Source organism: Melampsora larici-populina (genome assembly GCF_000204055.1).
Source record: "Melampsora larici-populina 98AG31 unplaced genomic scaffold MELLAscaffold_8, whole genome shotgun sequence".
Lineage (NCBI taxonomy): Eukaryota > Fungi > Basidiomycota > Pucciniomycetes > Pucciniales > Melampsoraceae > Melampsora > Melampsora laricis-populina.
Window position 1 is genome coordinate 1,252,274 of NW_006768772.1, and position 23,263 is coordinate 1,275,536.

Sequence of the window (23,263 nt, forward strand, 5' to 3'; positions counted from 1 at the left end):
AATAAGTACAAGAGTGAAGTTAAAGATACTGAGTCTGAATGAAAGCTGAGTTAAGTTCTTGAAAAGAAATGTTAAAGATCAAGCTAGAACAGATCAACTGAATCAAAAAAGAAGAATAGTAAGACCAAGTGATTTTGATCATTCGTGCTTCTGAAGAAAATGTGAGATTTACAAAGCCTTCTTGGAGTAGAAAAGTTCCATGTAGTTGATGATTCTAGTGGGATCCTTATGAATCCGGTAAATGCTATTGACTCATTTATGGGGGGGGGGTTTCAAGTTTGTGATGAGCTTTGAAAAGAGAAGAAAATGAAGTTTGAAATTGAATTTTAAAAAATTAACACTTAAAACTTAAAGCCCTTTTAGACTTTTACTTAATCCTCTTCTCTTCAACTCAACTCACTTTCAACAACAACAACAACACACCACTCCACTCCACACCACACACTTTCTCTCTCTCCGATCTCTAACCAATCTCATCATGACTACCAACACCTGGGTACCACAACCTGATGGATTATCTCAACTTATCACCTGTTTGCGTAACTCTGAATCGGCTGATAGTCAAATTCAAAAAACTGTCACTAAAGTAAGCTACTCTCTTTTCTCAATCTTACTTTCTCTTTTCTTTTTCAAGTTCTTCTACTAACTCAACTTTCTTGTGTTTTCTTTTCTTTTACATTCTTGAATAGCAATTGGATTCATTTAATGAGATTCCCGATTATAATTCATATCTAGCTTATATTCTTTGTCAATTACCAGATGAACATCCTAGACCTAGATCGGTTGCAGGTCTGATCTTAAAAAACAACCTTCGAAGAATACCTTATAGTAATTTAGCAATCCTTCAAGATCCTCAAGTTCCAAGTTCATTTAATATTACCAATGAAGTTTTAGAATATGTCAAATCGGTCATCTTAACTTCAAACCTCCTTTCAGATCCAGTTCCAATGCTTAGGGGTACAGCTGGTACAGTCATCTCAACTATCGTCATGCAATTCGGTCCTGAAGCTTGGCCTCAAGCTATTCAATCTCTCATCGAACTTACTGAAGCAGATGAACCACTTGGAAAGGATGGTGCATTCTCAACACTTTCCAAGATTTGTGAAGATGTACCTAGGAAATTAGAAAAAATGCAAATCAATGGCATTCGGGTCCTTGATATCATGGTTCCTCGATTCATTAATCATCTCAAGACTTCAACAGATTCAAAGATTCGTGCTTATGCTTTGATTTGTCTTAATCCGTTTATTCAAACTGGTGGTGATGGTAGTCTTACCGATAATCTGACATCTTATGTCGAAGCTCTGTTTCTTTGCGCAAGTGATACCTCACCTGACGTACGGAAAAACGTTTGTTCAGCCTTAGTAGCCTTATTAAGTTCGAATCCTGATATCTTGATTCCTAACTTATCACAAACGGTGGATTTTATGCTTTATTCAACTCAAGAAACCGATGAAGGAGTAGCACTTGAAGCTTGTGAATTTTGGTTAGCATTCGGTGAAGATATTCGACTGAGGGGTCATTTACTCAATTATCTGGAAAAGGTCGTACCTGTCTTACTGAAGGGTATGATTTATTCGGAAACGGACCTTTTGATGCTCGATAATGATGATGAAGATGAAGCTGTACCTGATCGTGAACAAGATATCAAACCTCATGTCTATCGTGGCGGCAAGGATCATCCTCAAGGTCGTACTGGCGAAGAGACAGGTCAGGCAGCCCCTGGTGGCGAGGCAACCGATGGCGCTACTCAAAATCCTGATGATGACGCAGAGGGTAGTGAAGATGAAGAGAGCGATGTGGATGATGATGATCTTACTGGGGATTGGAATTTGAGAAAGTGTAGTGCGGCTGCATTGGATGTGATTGCAGTGAATTTCGAAAACAAATTACTCGATTTCCTTTTACCGTTATTACAACAGTATCTCTTTCAACCTCAGTGGGAACATAAGGAAGCTGCAATCTTGGCTCTGGGTGCTATTGCTGAAGGTAAGAACAAATTCATTGATTCAATTGGCTTTTTGAGGAAAGTCATTCTATATCTAGTTGCTCGAGTCTGATGGGTTGATCTTTGGTCGTGATCGGACAACACCTTCAAGGCTGTGTGGTCGGTATGGAACCCCATCTGGCTACACTGGTCCCACTTCTTTTGACATGTTTGAAAGACCGAAAGGCACTGGTAAGGTCGATCACGTGTTGGACTCTGGGTCGTTATGCAAGCTGGATTATTTCACCTGGAGCCACTGCGGAACACAAGCAAACTGTCTTTTTACCCGTGATGGAAGGGGTGAGTCTTGCGATATTCACCTCGAAGTTTGAAATTTGAACTGATGTGGACAATTTGTTTCAGTTGCTACATTCTGTTCTCGATGGTAACAAACGTGTCCAGGAAGCTGGATGTAGTGCTTTTGCTACTCTGGAAGAAGAAGCAGGAGACGAACTAGAACCTTACTTACATCCGATCCTAACCAGCTTAGTGATGGCCTTTCGAAAATATCAACAAAAGAATCTGTTAATCTTATATGACGCACTGGGCACATTGGCCGATTCAGTTGGGAATGCACTTGCAACACCTGAATTACTTCAAATCTTAATGCCACCCTTGATTGAAAGATGGGAGAAATTATCAGATGATGATCAAGATTTAATTCCATTATTAGAATGTCTTTCATCGATTGTGATTGCGATCGGACCAGCATTCTTACCATATGCTCCTACGGTATTTTATAGATGTGTAAGGATAGTGACGAGTAATCTAGAAGGATTTGCACTTTATATGAAGAACCCACATGAATATGAATTACCGGATAAGACTTTCTTGATTGTGGCATTAGATCTTTTAAGTGGATTGACTCAAGGACTTGGATCATTAGCTAGTCAATTCTATGAAGCTAATCAAAACCAACAACCGATTCCATATCCCAGTTCAACTATTCTCGATCCTAGTACCAATACGAGTATCGAACTGATCAATTTCCCTACACCTACCACTCAACAATCACTTCCACCTATCCTTTCCTTACTGGGAACTTGTCTTAACATTGACTTTCCTGAACCTTCTGTACGACAATCGGCATTTGCTTTGGTAGGAGATTGTGCGATCTCATGTTTTCATTTACTTGAATCTTATTTACCTACGGTGATGCCTGAGATCATTCGTCAGATTGATTATGAAACCCCATTGAATTTAACAAGTGTTTGTAATAATGCTGCATGGGCTGCAGGTGAAGTGGCCATTAAAGCAGGTATGCATTTGATCAATTTCTCTAGTTAAAAACAGATGAGCGTTTAAGATTACTGATTGATTTTTTTTTCGGTTTGAATAGGTGAAAGGATGAGAGAGTATATCGAACCACTTTTGACTCGATTGGTACCTGTGCTTACTTCTGCTAGAGTGGCTCGTAGTTTAACTGAAAACTCAGCTGTGACGATCGGAAGACTTGCTTTGGCTTGTCCTCAATTAGTGGCACCTCATCTTGATAAATTTATTAGACAATGGTAAGGTGTTTTTTTTTTGGATGGATTTTTTTGGGCGGATTGATTTGATTATCTTCTTGATTTGGATCTGATTGAATTGAATTGTTTTTTTTGGTTTGGTTCTTTTCTTTAGGTGTCAAACTTTAGCAGAAATTAAAGATAATGATGAAAAAGATTCTGCGTTTCGTGGAATGTGTTTAGCCATGTAAGTTGAAAGAAGATTTGATTTTTTTTTGTATAGTAAACTTTTCCAACGAAACCCAAGAAATGAATGAATGATTCCAAATCGAATGAGATGTTGAAAATTGAATGTTTTTGATGATTTTTTTGTAGTGAATTAAATCCGAATGGATTAACTGAATCATTTGGGTTTTGGTTAAATGCTGTGGGTAGATGGAGTCGACCATCGGCAGATTTAAATATGAAATTCAAATCGGTAAATTCAAATCTTTCTCTTTTCTCTCGTTATAAAATCTTCTTCTTTTGACTAAATCTTTTTTTCTTTTGGTTTGAAAAATATATAGCTTTTACATGCTTTTAAAAGTGTGATTGGAGAACCAGGTTGGAGTCAAACTATTAATAGTCTTTCACCACAAACTGGTCAAAGATTACAAGTTTTATATCAAGTTTGAATATTTAAGAGTGAAAAGTGAAAGACAAAAGAAAGAAAGAAAGAACAGTGAAAGAAAGAAAGTGGAAGAAAGAAAGTGGAAGATCAAAAGATGTATGAAAGAAAAAACTAATTGATGTTATATTAGATTTGATTAGAAGATCAGATCTGAAGACCTTGAAACATTTTCCAAAAAAAATCATTTTTTTGTTTCTTTTTTTCAACTTCTATATTTTTGCTTTTTCCTTTTTTCTTTTTCTTTTCTTTGGTTGGTTGATTGGTTGATTGTTTTTCTAGTTATAATGTTTTTCATTTTGCTTTTTTTTGCTTTTTTGCTTTGGTTGGGTCTTTATTTTCTTTCAAAGATGATGATCAGATTTATTGGTATTGATAAGTTTTCTTTTTTTTTTTTGGTTTTTTTTGGTTGGTTGGTTTTTTAAAGAAGTTTTTTTTTAGTTTTAGTTTTTTGTTAGTTTTTTTTTTGGTTATAAGAAATGAGAAAATGAGAAAGAAAGAAAAAAAACCCTTTACTCTTTTTTTAAAGAAAAGATACTTTCTTTTGGCATTGGCTTTTTTGCGTGTTTTTGGTTTTTGGAATTAGAGGGTTGAGAGGGGGTTTGTGATGATGGTTTAATGTGAGAAGGATTGCTGTGAGTTGTGAGAGGTTACAAGTGTGTGCCATGTAATGTCCGCCACATATCAGATGGGCCCCTAAATCAACACATATACACTTTCAAAGAGATCTTTAGATAATAAAAACCGTAAGAAAATCCCCTCTGGGTTCTGGAAGATTAAAAGATCCTGATTACCCTTGCCTTACCTTCATGTCAGTTGGCAATGTAATCCGAGTGATGATGATTTCAATGTGGAAGGTCTTAAACCGCATGTTTGTGATAATGGTGATGGTGATAGGCTTTTTCAGCATGCCAATGTTCACACGCGTTCCAGGGGTTTCCCATGTGGGATGTTGTATGTATTTTGCATGAGTTTGAGTTTGGCCCCGTGTGAATTGTATGTGTAGATGAATGTGAACTTTCCAGTGAAACTCCAAGGAAACCGGAGTCAAGTTTGAATGAGTCACTGTCAGAGTGCATACATAGAGAGATCCACTCCTGTTGACCGTTGATTTTGATTTTGATCAAAGGTAAAAGTCAAGAACACTTCATTTCCCAAAGCTTCTTCTTGACAAACCCTTCACATTCAATCAAGCTTGACCATCAACACCTTCAACTCATCGGTCTTCCCCACTCGATCTCATCCTATCAGCTCAATCAAATAACACTCTGGTACAATCACGCTTCATCAGATTCGAACTTAACTAAAGAATGCCAACTCAAGAGAATGCCTCAAACGAGCTTAACCCCGGTGAGTTCAACTTCATAGCTTCAATCTCACCTTTTATCCCAGTTTAGATCATTTCCACCCTACCTATGGCTGTTTGCAGGCATCGTTTTCAGTCGTGTATGACCCTTAGACTTCTGCTCAGAGTCTCGTCAAAGTTGTCGTCAATATCAGGCGCGTCCTTTTGTAGACGCGCCTCGGCTAGACTTTTGGATACATCGCTTTATCATAATATTACACTACCTTTCTAGTTTCATAGAACTGACCGCTTTTTGGTTTTTTTCAAATCTTTCGATCTACTCTAGAACCGACAAGTACCACCACAAGTACCATCTCATCGGTGTTTCAGTCAGCTCTTAAATCCAATTCACCAACACCTTCTGGATCCAAGTCTCCGATTCAAGATTCATTAAACTCACCCGCCGTTCCGATACTTGCGATGGACGATTCATTTATCACTCCTTCATCAGATCCCGAGTCACCTCTCTTTGTACTGCATCGACGTCTTCATCATCGTAACATACCTGGCTTTAATCAAGTCGTAAGCGAGGGTAATATCGGTGTCGACGTGTTCACCACCAACGTCTGTAAACTCGATAAAGCTGCTCTTCAGGCAGTTTCTCATAGTATGTTTTTCGAGTGAACCACTATCTTGACTTTTTTTCAATCTGCTAACGTTCTTTAATCTTTGTTTAATCGCTTGCTACCTTTAGTTGAAGACACAGATATAGTTCAAGTTCACTATCCTGTGACTCTAGATTCAGTCGTTCCTATCAAACCGGTCTTATCGGATGTTGTGCCTACCCCTCCTTCTCAGTCATCTTCCAACTCCGCGCGTCTTCCTACTAACGGAATCACACCCTCAAACAAGAATGTTGCTCAGACCCAGACAACTCGTTCAACTTCTAAATCAAATGTACCTAAAATGCCTGCAAAAGGTCCTCATGGTCCCCCTGGTATGAAATTCTCATCTTATGGCTCAAAATGTGGAGAAGCTGACGCTGCTCTTGGTATCCGAATCTGCTACAGTTGCCTCACTCTATTACTCGCCATATTCTTCTTTTGCTCCGCAGCACGATTCAACCGGAAGTATGCAGACCTGTCAACAGACAAGAACTTCGTATTTCAGTCGCCAACGTTTGAATCACTGGATCCATCGTCCGAATCGATACTTTGATATCCCTGCTGAAACTCTCTCTATGTCATCCGCCGAGCTAAAATCACTCACGTCGTCAGAAGGATTGGCACATGCGCATAGTCGGAAGAGACAGAAGATGGCTATAGATATGCAAGAAGATGACGCTCCGGAAGAGTCTACATCAGCACTTGACACTGACCATACTCACGAGTTCATCAATTCTCGACTAGCCACTAACAACCTGCTGATACGAAATCTACAAGAGAGGCAGTTCGAACGACTTCGAGAGGTTCAAGACACAGATCTAGATCCATCTCTCTCCAGCACATCTTCCGCACATCCGGTTGCGCCTGCGTCAAGCAAAAAGGGAGACAAGCAGGCTCCCGGACTCTCTTCAACAGAATTAGCCGAGGCCGATCGCTTGATGAAATCTTTATCCGAGCTGCTCGAACTCAGGCCTCAAGTCTCAACGCACATTCCAGGCTCAGCTCATGACGCACTGAGCATCGTGCCGTCCCGAGAGCAACTTCGTCGTACGCAAAATATCATCATGCAGTCACGCACGAAAGATGACCCGACTCCTGTCTATCAGGGCTGCCTGCCGTCTGTTTATGCAGTTGGGATCAAAGAATCTGTACTGACTTCACAACCTGATGCCCGATTGGTTGAGATACTCACGAAGAAACCTATGAACGGAGAACTGAATGGGAATAATGGATCAATACCTGCCATTGCATCTCATAATTTTCCAACACCACCATCACGATTGGCTTCTTCGACTCCTTTTGCGTATCGGGATCCTGCATTGCTTCAACTTCATCCATCTCAATTACAAGCCAATTTCCGTACTTCTTTACCAGAACATATGAAGATGAACTCTTTTGCTTTGAATGGAGGCTCAATCCCTCAAACCCCAAGTATGCCCGGTAACTTGATGCACTCTAGTAATCAATCACCAACGGTACATGCACATCATCATCTGGTACAATCTCAAAGGCCAGTTGCTGGACCACAGTTCCGAGGAAGGCCAGGAATGCCGGTTTCTTCACCTCAGATACCATTTAAGCATCCTAACCTTACCACACCTAATTTGAATGACCACCCTAATCACCGAGCTCTTGCTAGCATACCTATGCATAGTCCCTTCAATACCACTCCCAATAGAATTGTACGTTGATATCAACCTATTTTCCATATTCTATACAGTTTTCCTTGTTTCATCATGTACAAAACTTTATCAACTGAGTATGGTTTCGTATCCGTTTTTGACTTTCAAAGGTTTAGACGATCCCCTGATCCTACCCAAGAAGCCGATTAACTTTCTTTACGTGCTTTTATCAATATGAATGATTATAAGTCATTCAAGCAACTTCAATGTTCATGTAATTTGTCTCACTGTTAATAGAAATGGTCAAAGATAATAGAAAGAGGTATTTGTAAAGATGGATGTAGTGAGAAAAAAAAACTTGTATTCTCGATCAAATCTCTTTATGATGCATGCTTTGAATTTTTTTTTGCGGAGTCCCATCGATCTCTTTGAATGTTAATTGATCAAAAGGCATTCATTTTTTTTGAGGATTTGAACCTACGTACATAATAGAGTTTGTTTCAACTTGACTTTTTTTTTATATGTTTGAGTTTTTTTTTGTGATGATAATTTGATGCTTTACTTGCATTTTCACTTGTTATTATCACCAGACACCTGGACTTGCGAGGAAGAAGTGTTTGACTGCTGGGACTTGGTTGAGTTTGTCAATAGGCGGGTTCAAGTTTGGCAAAAAGTGTAACTTTTCTGTACTTTGCCCTCCTAGCCGTTCATAGTTGTTTTTGGAGTAAATCGCTACAATATCGGAATGTGCTTCAGGCTTTCCCATAGAATTTTAAAAACATTGAAATTCAAGCACTACATGTATGGCCAGTTGAATTTTAGGCATTTTTCCAACTCGAACAAGGCTCTTTTGTGGGCTTGTTGAAGAACCTTGAATAATTCAATAGGTGACAATCAGCGCAGACCGAAGTTTGATAATGTTTGATCTCATGATCACCACATTGAGATCAGGAAACCAATTATTGATCGGAGCGGACGGGATGACTTTGAGTGTGAAGTTTTACTGGAGAAAAGTTACACATTGCGGTTATGGGAAACGTCGAACAACGAAGTTCAAAAGATGTGTATCGATTGAAAATTAATAAAAGACACATCATCAATATGATACCACGATTATCATTTTTCTCTCAGTCACTATGCAAGAAAAGAAAAAGAAAAACTCAAAACTGCGTGAAAATTGTATACAACTACAACACAACCAAAAAATGATAATGATTTTTTATTATTGGATTTTGGATCATTTGTCTGATCAGTGATATCGAATCCTTGACACTCGTTTCATTTAATGATGATCAATTCAATAAGAAAAAGAAAATCGTGTAAGAGAACTTGACTGACTGACTGATGATGAGATTAATAATATTATCTGGGTAACTGAGTGAATGAAATGTATGAACAAAAAAAATATGTTGAAAGCTTATGATTGAAAAAAAGTGATGCTTGATTTCCGCTTCATATCTTTGAGATTATAACGTCTTTTTTAAATTTTTTATAGAAAGAAGTCATTTGAACATTATTATTAGAAACAGAGCTCATCTTTTGATTACACAATTATTCTCCCTGATAATTGTAAGAAGATTTCATAATTCTTCTTATAGAACATCAAGATTTCTTCGTCTTGAAGTTCTAGGATTTATTCCAACGCAATTGCTTTCAAGTTATTCCATTAATTTCGAAATAAAAATATACATAGGTTGCTGCATCATATCAACCTAGATTTTATTGGATTCTCTCTAGACACAGCAAAGGTTGCTTCACCGTGAATGTTGGAAGGAAAGATGCTGGAGGTTCAATCCAGGATTCAAAGTCAACCATTCAACAAGGTCATAAAAGATCAAGCTTCCAAAGAAGAAGATCCAAAAACTTTAACCTTCAAAACTAACTTAACAAACCAAAATACCAAAGGAATTTTAAACCTTCCAACAGAATTAATCACTTTGATTGGTATACATTTATGTCTGAATTCATCAAGGACTAAAAGTTTGAAAGACAAAACTCATCATCATCATCATCAAAGACAAAGAATGAATCTTGATCATTTAGAATTTGATAATTTAGTCAACTTTGGTAAAACTTGTAAAACTTTACATTTGATATGTGAAAGGATTTATCAAAAACAATTCATCATTAATCTACCCATCAAGAATAGACATCATTTAAAAAATTATTTTATTTCATCTAGATCATTTTATACTAGGAATGGATTAAGAAGAAGAGATTGTCGAGAAGAAGAAGAAAAATTGATTTTGCAGACCATTGATCAACTTGATAAGCTTTCAAACCAATGGAAAGGTATTGAAAATGTAAATTGGGTTTATATTACCAATCAATCCTATCAAAGATTAAAAGAATCAAACCATTTTTTAAATTTAATGTTTTCAACCACTAAATTGATTAAATCATTTAATAATCTAAGGTATTTATGTTTAGATAAAATCAATGATGAAATGATTTTAAATCTCTTAGAAGAAGGGATTAATGAAAATCTAGAATCATTAACTATTAATCTACCTCAAACTGATCATCAGTATACCAAAGATGGCAGTATACAAAATCTTGATCAAAGGATTAAAAAAATCAATGTTTTAAAATCACTTAAAGCTTTACAAATTAATGAGATCCAACCTAATTGGATTGACTTGATTAATCAAACACATCAACTTCATTCACTTTCATTACATATTAGTGAGTTTAGTAGTTTGATCATTAGTGAACTTGATCCAAAATCATCAATTAAGAATTTAGAAATCTTAGGTGGATTAAGGTCACCTGAAAGTAGTAAAAGATTATTGATGGCTATTGGGGAAAAGTTTTCAAGGATTGAGGTGTTTAGATTTGGAATGCATTTTAGAGATCAATATGATGAAAATGAAAAGATCTTAAAGGTAAGTTATAAATTTATTTAAGCTTGATCATATCCTTTTATACCTTCTGTAAAATTTCAAAAGATTATTGATTTTTCTTCTTGATTGATCATATTTTTTTTTAGGTGGATTCATCCAATTTAATTTCAAAATTAACTGAATTAAAACAATTCATATTCAATCATGCAGATGCACCTATCCCACTAAATTTTTCAAACCCTGGGCTTAATGATCAAGATGAAAATGAACAAAATAAATTTCAAAGATGTTTTGATTATTCTAAACCTTATTTTGAGAAATCTAAACAATTAGAAGAATTAATTTCATTTGATTTTTCTGATAGGTTAACTAATACAGGTATTATGGCAAAGAGAAGAACTCATTCATCAGAAGTTCATCATAGATTTAAATTACAAAAAAATCTAGGATGGGAATCAAGACTTGAGGATGAAGGAAAGAAATGGAATTCTAAGACTATGGGATACAATTCTGAAGATGGAAGTAGTGATGCTATACCAATCTCAATGTACGAAATCAATAATATTAAGGAATCTATACTTTTACCATTTCAGTCTAGATGGACAAGGCTAGGAGATTGATATTATGATCAGGAATAGTTTTGGGAAATTTATATTTGAAGACTTTATGGGTTAGCTTCAATTCTTGATTTATTTTTGGATAGTTTCCTCTTGGGTTGATGCATAGAGGCTAATAGCATGTAGAGCATAAAGATTGATATATTCATGTACAACACAATAATTCTTGTAGGATTTTTGGTTTTTCTGTTGATTTTAATAGCATTAAGGGTACACAAACCTACAACCCGACATGAAAACCCATGTAAAAAACCCGTGACAACCCATCTGAATTTTTGATTTTTTTGACGGTTTTTTTTTGATGGGTTGAAATTGGCCAAATCTGATCACCCGTTGGAAAAAATCATTACCCATGGACTCACCCCTTCCTCACCAACACCACACATCCAAATCAATTCACAAAATAATCTCATCTCCACACCAACTCTGCCTCCTTCAAATGTTACCCATTCTCCAGCGGGTTGGCAACGGCCAAGGGCCCATTATTGTGATCAAGGACATCAAGAGCGATCAAAATTGACTTGAATCAAGTACAATTTGGTTATTGTCAATGGAAGATATCCAAATTGTCTCATTTCTCGTCGTTTCTGTTTCTGAAGGCTTCAAAAAATTACCTTTGAATTTAAAAAGAAATCGAGATCAATCAAAATAAATTTAAAACGAGTACTATGTGATCATTGAGGATATCCAACTCGTCTCATTTCTCGCAGTTTCTCTTTCCGAAGGCTTCAAAGAAGTCTTTGAATTTAAAAAGAAATTGTGTGTGTTATGATGCTTTTTTTTATTACTTCAAAGATCTCTGTCCGTCTGTCTGACACGGGTTTGGTTCAAATTGTGCAATTTCAAGTCATTGAAATAAATCGATTCGATTTGAAAAGACATGTATTACACAAGCAATCAAGTTTTGAAGGAAAGGGTATTGGGTGGAGTTATGGCTAAGGTGGATGCAAGAAGAGAGAGGTGAAGTAGAACAAGAATTGACAGGAGTTGCTCGCGGCTGAGAGTTGCTACATCTTGGATGGGATGGGATGGGTTGGGTTGGGGCGCTCAAACCTTTCGAGGGCAACCCTTAAAAAAAACCCGTCAAAAAAATCAGAAATTCAGATGGGTTGTCACGGGTTTTTTACATGGGTTTTCATGTTGGGTTGTAGGTTTGTGTACCCTTATTGTTCAGTTTTCTTTACTTTCTCTCAATTCCGTTTACAAGACATCAGTTTTCTTTGATGATTCATAAATTAACAATTCTTTTGGAATTTCATTGATGCTTGCGAACTTTTAAAAACAATCACGGTAAAGCATGGGAATGATCTTTCTAATGTTGAATCGATGAAGGCGAAATCAAGTTAACTCGTTCAAAAATTGATGTGACTTCTTGAAGTGGATGAAAAAGGTAGTCCGGAGGATCTCAACAGTGATAGATTTCTTTCCCACATCAGAAACGAAGGGATCAGAGAGCAAAAACAATTTTGAAGCCTGACCTGAGGTCTTCTTCAAGGTCTACTTTATTGATCAAGCCCATCAGAAGCTTTGATTTTTGATATTTCTCTCATCTCAACGTTCAGTCATCAGAGACTACAGCTCAAAAAAAAGTGAAAGCAAATTTTTATTGATTTTTGGCGTGACCGAGTCCAACGATGATGTCTTCGAAATGTTACCCCGCTGCTCTCACTGGATAGGGTGGAACACCACGGTGGGGCCAAAGTTTACCCAACTAAATGTTAAAATATCTACTTTCGAAAGACAAACCCAAATTCTTAGTACAACTATTACCCAACGCTACCCTACATCTCATAATTATGGTCCCACCGATGAACCAACGGGTCATCTCGCTCGACTCCTTCATCAGAAGTATCGTTTCGCCGCCTCATATCGATGAAAAGTTATTAAAACAACCACGTTGACCAAGCTTCATAGATAGCCGTGTTGACTGACTCCTGGACAATATAATGCAAGTAATTCTTTATACACTCTAGATTCTAAAGTTTTGATCGTTATCGTGCCCGCATCCGGCAATCCTGATGATTTTTGGTAAACCACCGGTTTCGATGAGAAGACCTGAACTCTACTCACATCACACATCATTTCCATTCCTCTTCTAGAAACTTGCGCGTGACAATCTACGGTAAGTAGAAGAGAAGTGTCATGAGGGTTTAGCGAAAATTCGGTCATGTAACAACAGTTTAAGCTGAGAGCTAAGGAAAGAAGATCGAGAAAACCTACTTCATAGATCATCTTCGTCCGCATATAAGGCATGTTTTCCTGAGAAAAATCGAAAACTGTGTCCCCTCCTCCCCAATCTCGACTCAAACAATCCATAATCTGACACATAAAGATCCCACAATCGTATGCGTTGTTTTGACGAGGAGGATCCTGTGCAAAGTTAGTTCACATACCATGATTAGAATCGCCAAATCTGATCAGTTCATATTTGATCATCACTTCTAGGTCATTGAATGAAACAATATCAAACAAGACCACATAGGTTCAGTCAGAGGTGAGGTGAGCGTACCGTTTTAGCGAATGTCCACTCTGACATGTCCATCGGCTCGTTCCGCTTGGCCAAATGCTCGGCTTGAATGTACTCTTTCAGGCACTGTGTGACCATGATCTCAGTCCAAAACGATTACATTTTTTTAAGACTCGATCGGCTTACCTCGAGTACGAGTTCGTTGTTGTGACCCATACTGTCATAAAACTCAAAGCGTTTTTGTCGGAGATTGATGGCAGCACAAGTCCAATGGACATTCCTCAGGTTGATAGGGAATATCACCACGTCTTTTTGGAAAAGATCGACCTGTGTTGAAGAAATTTTCAAATGAACAAGATGAGCTACAAAGGCTCAGAAGGCATGAAGATTGGCAAATTCTTGAAACTGACTTTTTTAGTCCACCTCTTGACTCCTGTGAAACCCTCCTTCTGATATTTGGGCATGAAGAAACTCGAAAAACAGTGGGCCCGCAGGAATTTTTCTTTCGGATCGTACGTAGGATCTGCTTTCAATTTCTCATGCTCTGTACTTCTGATGTTGATCATCACACCATAGAAAGTACAAATTTCATCATTCATCCAGGTTCCCGGTTCTAACTTTCGAATATCGTGAGCATGACAAGATGCCCCTGGAAGCGAAGAAATGTCACCCGGTTTCTTCAAGGTTGCGTTCACCTAATCGTATCAAAAGCGGATGATAAGTGAAAGTGGCAAGCCCGTCAATATTCAAATAACTTTGCTAGTAAAAACATAAGCGTCATATCACATGTATGAATGACTCACTAGGTCCATCTTATCTTTCTCCAAGCGAGGTCTCCATTTCCGTTTCTTGACAGACTTGAACTTTTGGTCAATTTGTGTCTCACGATCACGTAATTGTTGGTAGGTAGGTAAGCGAGGTTCTGGCGGTCTAGGACTGGAACCGTGGAGAGGTGATGAGTTAAGTTATACTCAAGACCCAAGTAATTTGTAAACTATGTAGTACCTTTCCCAAGACGCTTTCGATGTTCGCAGTAGATCGTCGAAAAGCGGGTACTGTGACCATCACACAATACGAATCACGAGACGGGACATGCAAATCCCTTGTTGGTGTTAAGTCCGGCTTGATTGATATAGACCAAACTCACTTTGAGAATACTACTACGAAGATCCTGATCGTATAATCCTAGATGAGCAAGTGCGTATAAGCAACCAAATCAGACACTACGGCCGCATTTGAGAGGGATGACGGACCAAATTCAGCTCCAACTTTCAAATCATAATGATCGAAGTCTTGAATCCGGTATAATTTCAGGTCATCAGGTTTCTCTAAAAAACCACACATATTGCGCCACAAGAAAACCAAGAAGACGATACCTTCTTTAAAGTTTTTCATGAACGGTGTTGTTGAAATACTTCCAAGGAAGTTGCTTGGCCATGGGGGTTTCGGATTCAGCCTGTGATGAAGAAGTTTCCTCTTCTTTTCCTCCACTGCCTGTCTCTGCTTCCGACGACGTAAAAGTGCATCTTTCTTGACATACTCTCCCTTTTGTGATATTCTGAGCTGTGGAAGATTGACGCCACTGAGAATACGCGTCTTCGTTCGCTCGGGTGACTGATTCGACTGCCGCTTACGACTTGACATCGCTGAAATTCAAGAAGGTGAAAGGATAAAAGTGATGACGACACAGGCCGCGGCGCAAAGTTTGAAAAGGAGAACGACTAGAGTGATTGCCTGATGATCGAAGATATTTCAAGAACACTTTATAGACAAAAACTGATCTTCGTTAACTGTTCTTGAAGAGTTGGATGACAAATATCGTTGGGCTTGCAAGTAGTTTTAACGATCGATATCTACGGCTGAAGCGCAGCAGCCCGGGTTCTTGAACGGCGGAAGTACAAATTTGGTTTGACTTGATATTCAATGTTGATTCCTTCGACGCGTGTCAGAGTTGAGTGATGGCTTAAGTTGGGCTGAAGTTATGAAGGGAGACTTGCTGAAGGCTCTTTGTTGGATCAAGTCGCATAAATTTTGACCATCGATCAATTCACAGATGGATGTGGCCGGGCCGAGTACCGTACACGCATTTATCACTGGTAAGGCCTGCACCCGGCCCGCCATCCGCCCGCGGGAAGTTTGGGCGGGCCACGGGCTGCCCGGTATCGTCATTAAGAAATAAAAAAAAAATCAACTCGAGCAAAACAACCCAAAAAACTACTTTAAAAAATTTGTTATATTGGATTGCTTGTATATCAGCCTGAAAAAAACACAAATTGCGCTGAAAAAATGAACCAGGCCTCCTTCAGAGGTCCTGGCCTTTGGGAGGAGTCCGAGTGTCTGAGCTCAGACACTGTCTCAGACACTCTGGGCCACGAATAACCCATAAACTCATGGGTTATCACCCTCTGATGAAACACTCGCATCGACCTGTCGCTACCTTTGCAACTTGCTCAACACTCGCGGTGAAATGTGATCATCATACATTTCACCTCGTCGCGCCCCATCGCCCACGGGGACGGGGCATATCCCATACACCAAGGACCCGCTACATCAGACTGAACTTTCTTTCTTCACACCGTTATCACCCTCCCATTCCATTTCAATCAACTCACCCACCACGTCACAACACCAAACCATGCTTCTGCGCGATTTCGTCGAGATACTGGAAGCAGACTACCCGGACCTTCATTCATCCCTTGATATCTGCGATTTCTCCCGCTTTATCGCACTCGCTGCCGAGGTTACTGAACGCGCGCAGGGAACCTTCAGCAAGGAAGCCGATGCGATCGTCCCTTTCCTACGCAAGGCCTTGAACTTATCACTCCCCAACGACACGTGCTACCACCTTTGGCACATGACCCGCCACCTCTTGCCCGCGATGCAAGTAAAACCTACCATCTTGATCCAAGAGTTTGGCTATCAACCGGACCTCTGGATCCCTGAATACTTCCTTGTCTCGCCCGTCAAACATTGCTTGCTGTGTCCAACATCGCCCAAGTTGCATATGCGTTCTCGAATCAACGGATACCTCTACGACGTGGACGGTGTCCATACCATTGGAATTGTCACTCTTAAATGTCCGGGTGAGCGAGCACATCAAGCTTATTATAATTGTTAAAACCTATGCTGACCACAAAACACCAACACCCAAACGCAATAGCTTGTTCAACTCATTATCGACCGAGCTATCACTCCAAGGATGGCATTCGCACCTATTTCTCCTCAAACAACGGACGCAACCGTGAGACATTTCAGGTCTCTTGTCATTTCTTCATGACCCACCAACTGGCGGAGCTACTCCGAGAAGGTTCAATGCTTGCCCAGTAAGTACCCACTATGTTTACATTTAAACGAACGCCGAAGTTGCTGAAACTGATACACACAATCTTCGAGCTACAGCATCTCCAACTTCAACCTGGCAAATCTATTCAACCGGTGCTATGTTGATCGAGTCTCAATCCCCTCACTCCACGGTGCCCCAACAATCCTACCAGATCTCTCAGAAGTGACCTGCCAAGATGCCTTGGATATCAACTCGTTGCTCACTAAATGTGATGAGGCCGGCACCTGTTTGAGGGTGGACACCTCTCCCACAATCCCAGCAGATCGACGCTATCACCAAGCAATGCAAGCCGTGCTCGAATGGATTGCCCTAGAGGGCAGCAAGCATTGCAATCATGCATGCTCTGCGTGCGTACAAATTCTACCCCTCCCAAGCAAAGACGGAGCTCCAAAGATCGGTTGTAAGCGTTACACCCAATCTTTTTATGTATATGTTAAACAAGATCGCTGATGAGTCCTGGTCATATTTAGACATCCGCGCGGTCGTGACGGACGGGATCACCATAGGTCACTGGCGATGCACTGCAACACCCAAACAGCTGCGCCAAATCGCTAATGAAGAGGGCCTGCCTGCGCCCAATGGACCGTGTACAACACCTCTCGCCCGTATGTCAGATAGGTTTTGCCCTGTCCACCACAATCGGCTCGCCAAGCTATGTGTAGCCCAACCATGCAAAAACAACGCGGCCGAAGGAGAAGCCACTTGTCACCTACAAGAGCATATCTCTGCTTATGCCAAATTCAAAGCGCACATCACCTCCAACTTTGCTCTGACCTCTATGCTCAACCAACCCGGTTCCAACCTCCCTTCAGATCCCACCGTACATCAAGACTGGAACACGGCGGAACTAGTGGGCCTTGAAGACATTCAACAAGGTGACAAAGCAAATCGCCTGCATGAGCAGGGTCGTGAAGGTGGTGACACGGTCCCATTGCGAATATGCCTCTCTTGAGCCCGAACCCACAATGACCAGCTCTGTGTGGGCACCTGTGGCGTCATACTGGCTAGAGAGACGTTCTATCACTCAGAGGGTGTCAGTGCAGTACGTGTGAGTCATTTGGGTTACTAATATAACCGACAATGGGTAGAACTGACTGAAGCGGGCTGTCAAGACAGGATTTTTTACTTCGTACATTCCCGCAGAAATTGCCAGGGGTATGCTTCTAGGACAATGCATGTAAGCTGGTGGATCATATATACCATGGAGGTAACGACTTCACACCCTTCATGAAGACCGTGATTCCCGTCGACCCCTTTCATTTCCGCTCGCACAAGGAGAGTGATGAATTCTGTCAGCATTATACGGACCCAAAGCTCTTCCCAGAACTTCGAGATGCCAATGGATGGTATTTCAACTCCTCAGCCGGTGAGTGCACCAATGTGTGGTACAGCGGTTTCGCATCACTTGCAAGGAATATGCACCCAATCCGTTTCAATTTCATGATGGAAGATATGATCAAGCGGCGAAATGATTGGCTCATTCGGAGGCTATTGAAGAGGGAGAACATCACATTCTTAGGAGACTTGCGACAATGAAATATTTAAACTCTCCTTTCTCCCTTTTCCCTCCGTCAATATGCTCAAAATGGTGTGTTGTGTTTACTTTTGGTTGTCCCTCCCACAAAAAACTTTTGGATCTTAGTGTTCATATACGCAGCACATCTTATCATAAATAATGATAAATATACATCATGCCCTTTGTACCTATTTCAGAAGTAATGAGCCCCAATAAATGACGGCATGATGAGGATAGAACATTTGTAGAACATGTGCTTTCCCCCAGACAAAGCTTTGCTGCTCGCAAAAGCTTGACTTTTACTTTGTCAAACAAACTAATTGATTAAAATGAAATAATAAGCAAATAGTTTGTATCAATCCATATAAATACTTCTGTTGCCACAACCTAACAACCTACTACTCAAAACAGCCCAAGGTTCTCATGCCATCCAAGTCATCTCCACCATCTCAATGTTGTTTGTAGGCAGTGAGCCTAATCAAAAAACAGGTTGTTGATGAACAAAACGATGAGATGATTTGCACTTCAACCAAATCAATTGTTGAGGCAGTGAGCCTAAACAATGAACCGATTGCTTGTGAACAAACAATGAATGGCAGGCGGGTCCCAATCAGCACTGTTTTAGCTGAAGAGAAGAAACACCACATTTGTCAACTTGATTGAACAACAATCTTCAAGGATTTTCTTGGATCATCATGTCGCTCTTTTTTCAAACATAAATCTTTCCATTCACATTCATGAAGATAAGAACAAACAAATCAATCAAATTGAAGGTAAAGGAACGTAAAGGTGCTTGGATCAATTAATTAGTTAATTTGGTCTTTGTCGAAGAAAACAAATACTCAAAGCTCAAGATTGCTTTGACTGACTATTGTTCACTCGCAGTGTAACTGACTTCACTCAAGTAGTGACTATTTCGGAATACATTACAACATCACAAGATCACATGCCGCGCAACCAAATTCAATTCATTGCTTTAAATCATTGTTTTCGCGCGGTTGGGCACAAAGGATATGGATATGGCATTTGATTACACGGTCACACACAAGTGGGGGATAGATACAAACATGACACGAACAATCAAAGACTTGAATGTGACCGGAATTCAGACTTTCTGATCTTGATTGGCGAGAGAGTTTTTGTTTTCTTCAGTTTGCCTGCTCAAATGCTTCTTCATCCTCCACATCTTACACAGCGGGTTCCCAGAACGTCCAAGAGGTTACGCATGTTGGACTGACGAGAGGTAGTGCCGCAAGTCCTACAAGCTCGCAAAACTTACTACATACGTGTGCTTGTGGAAAGCGGGCCAGAGCACCCTCCCCCATGTTCAAATGGGTCCAGTTCACGCGTCTGAATCACCCCAAATGGCTATTGTCAGCACCAAGAACTGTAAGAAGAATACAAACGAGCTTTGTACTTACTCGAGGTCATGCACCACAGCCTCAGTAATCACGGTCCCTACCCCCCGCAAACCCGTGATGAAGCTCCGGCCGCTGCTGGCATGATAACTCCAATGCGAGAAAGTGTTGAGCAATGTTCGAATGGTTGGTGCAAGGCGGTGGTGCTGGAAAGGTGGAGATATATCGGGGAAAAGCGTTGGTCCAGGCTGTACACATCCCTCGGCCCTTCAATAAGTTCTTTGGCTGTGAAGGCTTTGTAAATACCGTATGGAGAAGGAATTGGTTCATGCATATGTCCAACCATCTCCTCCTGGAACTACTCAGACATTCAAGAACAAAAGATAGTTTAGTCTTGAGTGGGGTGAAATAAACAGCGGGAACAGTGGGAGGATAAATAACTCACCCGCAAAGTTTCCAACACGTTCCATTCATCGGTCGTGACAAAGTTGGGGTCAACACGGCTGAGGAAGTCTTTACAGAACCGTTCAATTGATACCGCAACATGCAGGTTGGTTTGCGCTATGTTGAGGTAATCGCGGAGGGCGTGTTGATGGTGGTCAAAGATTCGCACTCCCATGGGGACCATCAAGTCGCCACGTGATAGTGTGGCTCTGAAAGTCGACCGTAAGTCCCATCCGTGCACGAACTGACCTATTGTGATGTGGGCAGATTGGTTCTTGAAACGGTAGCCAATGTCATTATCAATGTCACTTGGGTCAGGACAGATGTGAAACATGGTGACGTTGTGGCCTAAGGCAACGTTGGATGGTACCAGGATGGGAAGACCCCGTTGACCAAACTCGTGCGTATCGTAGGAACTGCTAACCGCAGAAAGGCCTGAGGGGTCTGTACGTAAATGTCAAAAGATAACAATCAACCAACCAAATAGAATTGGAGAATCAACATCACGGCTGACCAAATCCGCAAACATAGTGCAAGGTGATGGTTGGGGGTTGACCAATCTGTTCGGCAACGGGGGTGCTTTGTTCGTCTGGGTCTTGCTCAGATGGGTCAGGCGAGGCCGGTGTGGCAAGGGTGAATGAGGACGTTGGTGGGGCGGTGATTTCTTCAGCTGGATCCATAACTACTGACCGATTGGGAAAGAGATAGGGGGTTTAATGGGATGTCAGCCTACGGGCTAAACATAAGTGAATGAAATGAAAAAGGCACAGGTTGACTGACTGACTAACTGGAAGAAGTGATTGCGCTCGACTACGTGGATGAATGAGAAATACGAAGATGGATGGTGGGGACTGAATCGTAGTTGACAGAGTGAAGTTGATTGATATTTGAGGGCGTGAGAGTGGGAGGTAAAGAAAGGGTGTTGGTAAAGATTAGACAAGGTAGCGCCCCTGGCTTGTTTCATGGCACCATTTGTCTTTGTAAGCAAGATTAAATGTTGCTATTTTAGGTGGATATTTGTGCGCACTCTGCTTGTAGTTAGTCCCCAGGGGTAAAGAGACTTGTGGTCATAATTGCCTTCTCTAAAACGCTGGCATTCAAGCGTGTACTTCCCTGTGAAAATCATCTTTTTGCTAGACGATTGGACTTGTACTAAGCCAGATTTCCGGTTGATTGTATCGCAATGGCACAGACGGATGTTACAGAGAGACAACTTGATGATCCATTTAGATCGTTCTTGAGAAACAATAACAAGAGAAGTGGGTGGGGCACAGACGGAGAGGGAGTCAGTTTCCAAAACAGATAGGAAGTTTAAGAATTGCTCATTCACGTTCACCCAATTTGCGTTTTTTAACGGTTGGGTCTGGCTGTGGCTGTTTGGAAGCTGCAAGATATTCCTTATGAAAACTTTGGCGAAGAGCTCCGATCGTGACTGGTTTGGAATGACTGATCTGCAGCTGCTCCCATTCCCGCAGCCTGTCTTCCCCAAGGGCGTCTAGCCATTTGGCGTGCCGATAAACTGTCCTGTCTCCTCTCTTGAACCGGGCGGCAAACATCCGGTCCCACGCACGTAGCCTCGGCACAGTTTTCAACAACTGTAGCCATTCCAAGAGATGACTCATTGGCGCCTCAAAATCTGGCCAGGTCGATTTGGCTGGATGGTCCAAATCTGGCGTCTGTTATTGAATAAAGGCAGTGATTAGTTTTATGACCTTCTGAATTAAAAAGTAGGTGACGTACTCACGATTGGACCGCTTCGTCGTTCATGTGGTTTGGGGTTGTTTTGGCCGGGAGCTGCTCTGCCGTTGAAGAGGGTCCCACTTCACCGACGACAATGATTTCATCATCGTCTTTGACCAATCCTGATATCGGAGAAGAGGCAAGTGTTCCCTTCAAAGCCAAGGGCCCTGCGGCAGCCATAGGTGGTCCAGTTGTTCCCACTGTCGCAAAGGAAGTCGCTGTATCCGTATCGTAGGTGGATTTGAGGAAGTGGTAGAAACGGTGACAGTCTTCATCCTTGAGTTGGGCGCGTCTGACCAGGATTTGACGGGGTGCGGAGGGAAAACGGGAAAGGACATCAATCGAAAGGGTACACTTTGGAAATGAAATCGTACAAATCAATCAGCGACAAACGTAGTGGAAGTTGGAGGTAACGTTCTCGCACGCACCCATCCTTCTAACGTGGGATCCCAGATTGACAAGGCTCGGGACCAACCGTCATCACTTGAAAGCCCTTCTATGACAGCAGCCTCGTTAACAAGGTGCTGGCATTGATCCAGGCTGAACTTTGGCCAACCTGGATCAATGCCAGCAACGAGTACATCTTGGGCGCTTCACCAGCCTGGAAAAAGTATTTGGTCAGTTCAGTTCATTGGCCTGCCAAGTCCCTCACAAATGAAGGAATGTCGGTGCTTACAGTAAGCCATGCAATGATTTTGACCACCTTTGACTCGTCAGTTTCCACTCGTTGATGTCGTTTGAAGTTTTCGGTGCGCTCTTTACGTAGGTCAAAGAAATGGCCAAGCTGTGTAATGTCCAATTCATGTGCAACGCGAGCGCCACTCTGCGCGCTCTGTGGTGGGAGACACCTATGTTGTGGTAAAGGAACATGTTTTGCAGCAATTTGGCCCCCCCCAAGGAGTTGCGCCAGTTGAAATAGGGGGGAGCACCAGAGGATTGCCGGAGATTGGGAATGGGATGGGAATGGGAATGGGAGCTGTATGAATGAATGGGCATACAGGAGTTGGTCAACACCCAATTGGTCTGCACTTTTCTTTTGAAACATCCAACAAAGCGCCACACCGTTGGCTTCGTGTATATGTATCAACCCTTTACAACCCCTATAACTCAACTTAAGTCAGAGAAATCATCTGAAGAACTTGGAAGACTCTGATTTTGATGTTATGATGGGTCTGGTCAAGATTATCGAAATGTAATGTAGGCTTATGTCGCACACTCCATTGTTGTACTCAAAATGCATTAAAAACATATGCAAGGTATG

At 41.0% G+C, this 23,263-nt stretch overlaps 7 protein-coding genes across 7 annotated transcripts; 5 read left to right on the forward strand and 2 right to left on the reverse strand.

Moving 5' to 3' along the window:
- Nucleotides 1–478: 478 nt before the first annotated feature.
- Nucleotides 479–4,109, forward strand: MELLADRAFT_52011 (uncharacterized protein; the record flags this gene model as incomplete). Its single annotated transcript, XM_007407104.1, has 12 exons — nucleotides 479–586; nucleotides 690–828; nucleotides 895–1,710; nucleotides 1,774–1,989; nucleotides 2,100–2,263; nucleotides 2,351–2,824; nucleotides 2,845–2,876; nucleotides 2,947–3,245; nucleotides 3,327–3,498; nucleotides 3,611–3,682; nucleotides 3,811–3,913; nucleotides 4,002–4,109. 12 exons carry the CDS (start codon nucleotides 479–481, stop codon nucleotides 4,107–4,109), a joined length of 2,703 nt encoding a protein of 900 aa, XP_007407166.1.
- Nucleotides 4,110–5,223: 1,114 nt separating this feature from the next.
- Nucleotides 5,224–8,146, forward strand: MELLADRAFT_77132 (uncharacterized protein; the record flags this gene model as incomplete). Its single annotated transcript, XM_007407105.1, has 5 exons — nucleotides 5,224–5,452; nucleotides 5,734–6,054; nucleotides 6,148–6,517; nucleotides 6,558–7,734; nucleotides 7,845–8,146. 5 exons carry the CDS (start codon nucleotides 5,413–5,415, stop codon nucleotides 7,848–7,850), a joined length of 1,914 nt encoding a protein of 637 aa, XP_007407167.1.
- Nucleotides 8,147–9,452: 1,306 nt separating this feature from the next.
- On the forward strand, nucleotides 9,453–11,137 carry MELLADRAFT_104146 (uncharacterized protein; the record flags this gene model as incomplete). Its single annotated transcript, XM_007407106.1, has 2 exons — nucleotides 9,453–10,559; nucleotides 10,664–11,137. 2 exons carry the CDS (start codon nucleotides 9,453–9,455, stop codon nucleotides 11,135–11,137), a joined length of 1,581 nt encoding a protein of 526 aa, XP_007407168.1.
- Nucleotides 11,138–12,720: 1,583 nt separating this feature from the next.
- Nucleotides 12,721–15,583, reverse strand: MELLADRAFT_123255 (putative ubiquitin-like protease family member; the record flags this gene model as incomplete). Its single annotated transcript, XM_007407229.1, has 10 exons — nucleotides 12,721–13,251; nucleotides 13,355–13,504; nucleotides 13,644–13,727; nucleotides 13,788–13,928; nucleotides 14,012–14,296; nucleotides 14,405–14,537; nucleotides 14,607–14,656; nucleotides 14,749–14,786; nucleotides 14,855–14,893; nucleotides 14,978–15,583. 10 exons carry the CDS (start codon nucleotides 15,243–15,245, stop codon nucleotides 13,213–13,215), a joined length of 1,227 nt encoding a protein of 408 aa, XP_007407291.1.
- Nucleotides 15,584–17,967: 2,384 nt separating this feature from the next.
- On the forward strand, nucleotides 17,968–18,650 carry MELLADRAFT_71236 (uncharacterized protein; the record flags this gene model as incomplete). Its single annotated transcript, XM_007407107.1, has 2 exons — nucleotides 17,968–17,992; nucleotides 18,061–18,650. One exon carries the CDS (start codon nucleotides 18,172–18,174, stop codon nucleotides 18,478–18,480), a length of 309 nt encoding a protein of 102 aa, XP_007407169.1.
- Nucleotides 18,651–19,469: 819 nt separating this feature from the next.
- MELLADRAFT_55361 (uncharacterized protein) lies at nucleotides 19,470–20,133 on the forward strand (the record flags this gene model as incomplete). The annotated part of the gene is made up of 2 exons (XM_007407108.1): nucleotides 19,470–19,810; nucleotides 19,882–20,133. The coding sequence occupies 2 exons, from the start codon at nucleotides 19,792–19,794 to the stop codon at nucleotides 20,118–20,120; spliced, it is 258 nt and encodes an 85-aa protein (XP_007407170.1).
- A 477-nt stretch (nucleotides 20,134–20,610) lies between these two features.
- MELLADRAFT_95918 (uncharacterized protein) lies at nucleotides 20,611–22,688 on the reverse strand (the record flags this gene model as incomplete). Its single annotated transcript, XM_007407228.1, has 8 exons — nucleotides 20,611–20,706; nucleotides 20,777–20,944; nucleotides 21,047–21,238; nucleotides 21,290–21,498; nucleotides 21,593–21,879; nucleotides 22,007–22,356; nucleotides 22,431–22,585; nucleotides 22,679–22,688. 8 exons carry the CDS (start codon nucleotides 22,686–22,688, stop codon nucleotides 20,611–20,613), a joined length of 1,467 nt encoding a protein of 488 aa, XP_007407290.1.
- Nucleotides 22,689–23,263: the final 575 nt, after the last annotated feature.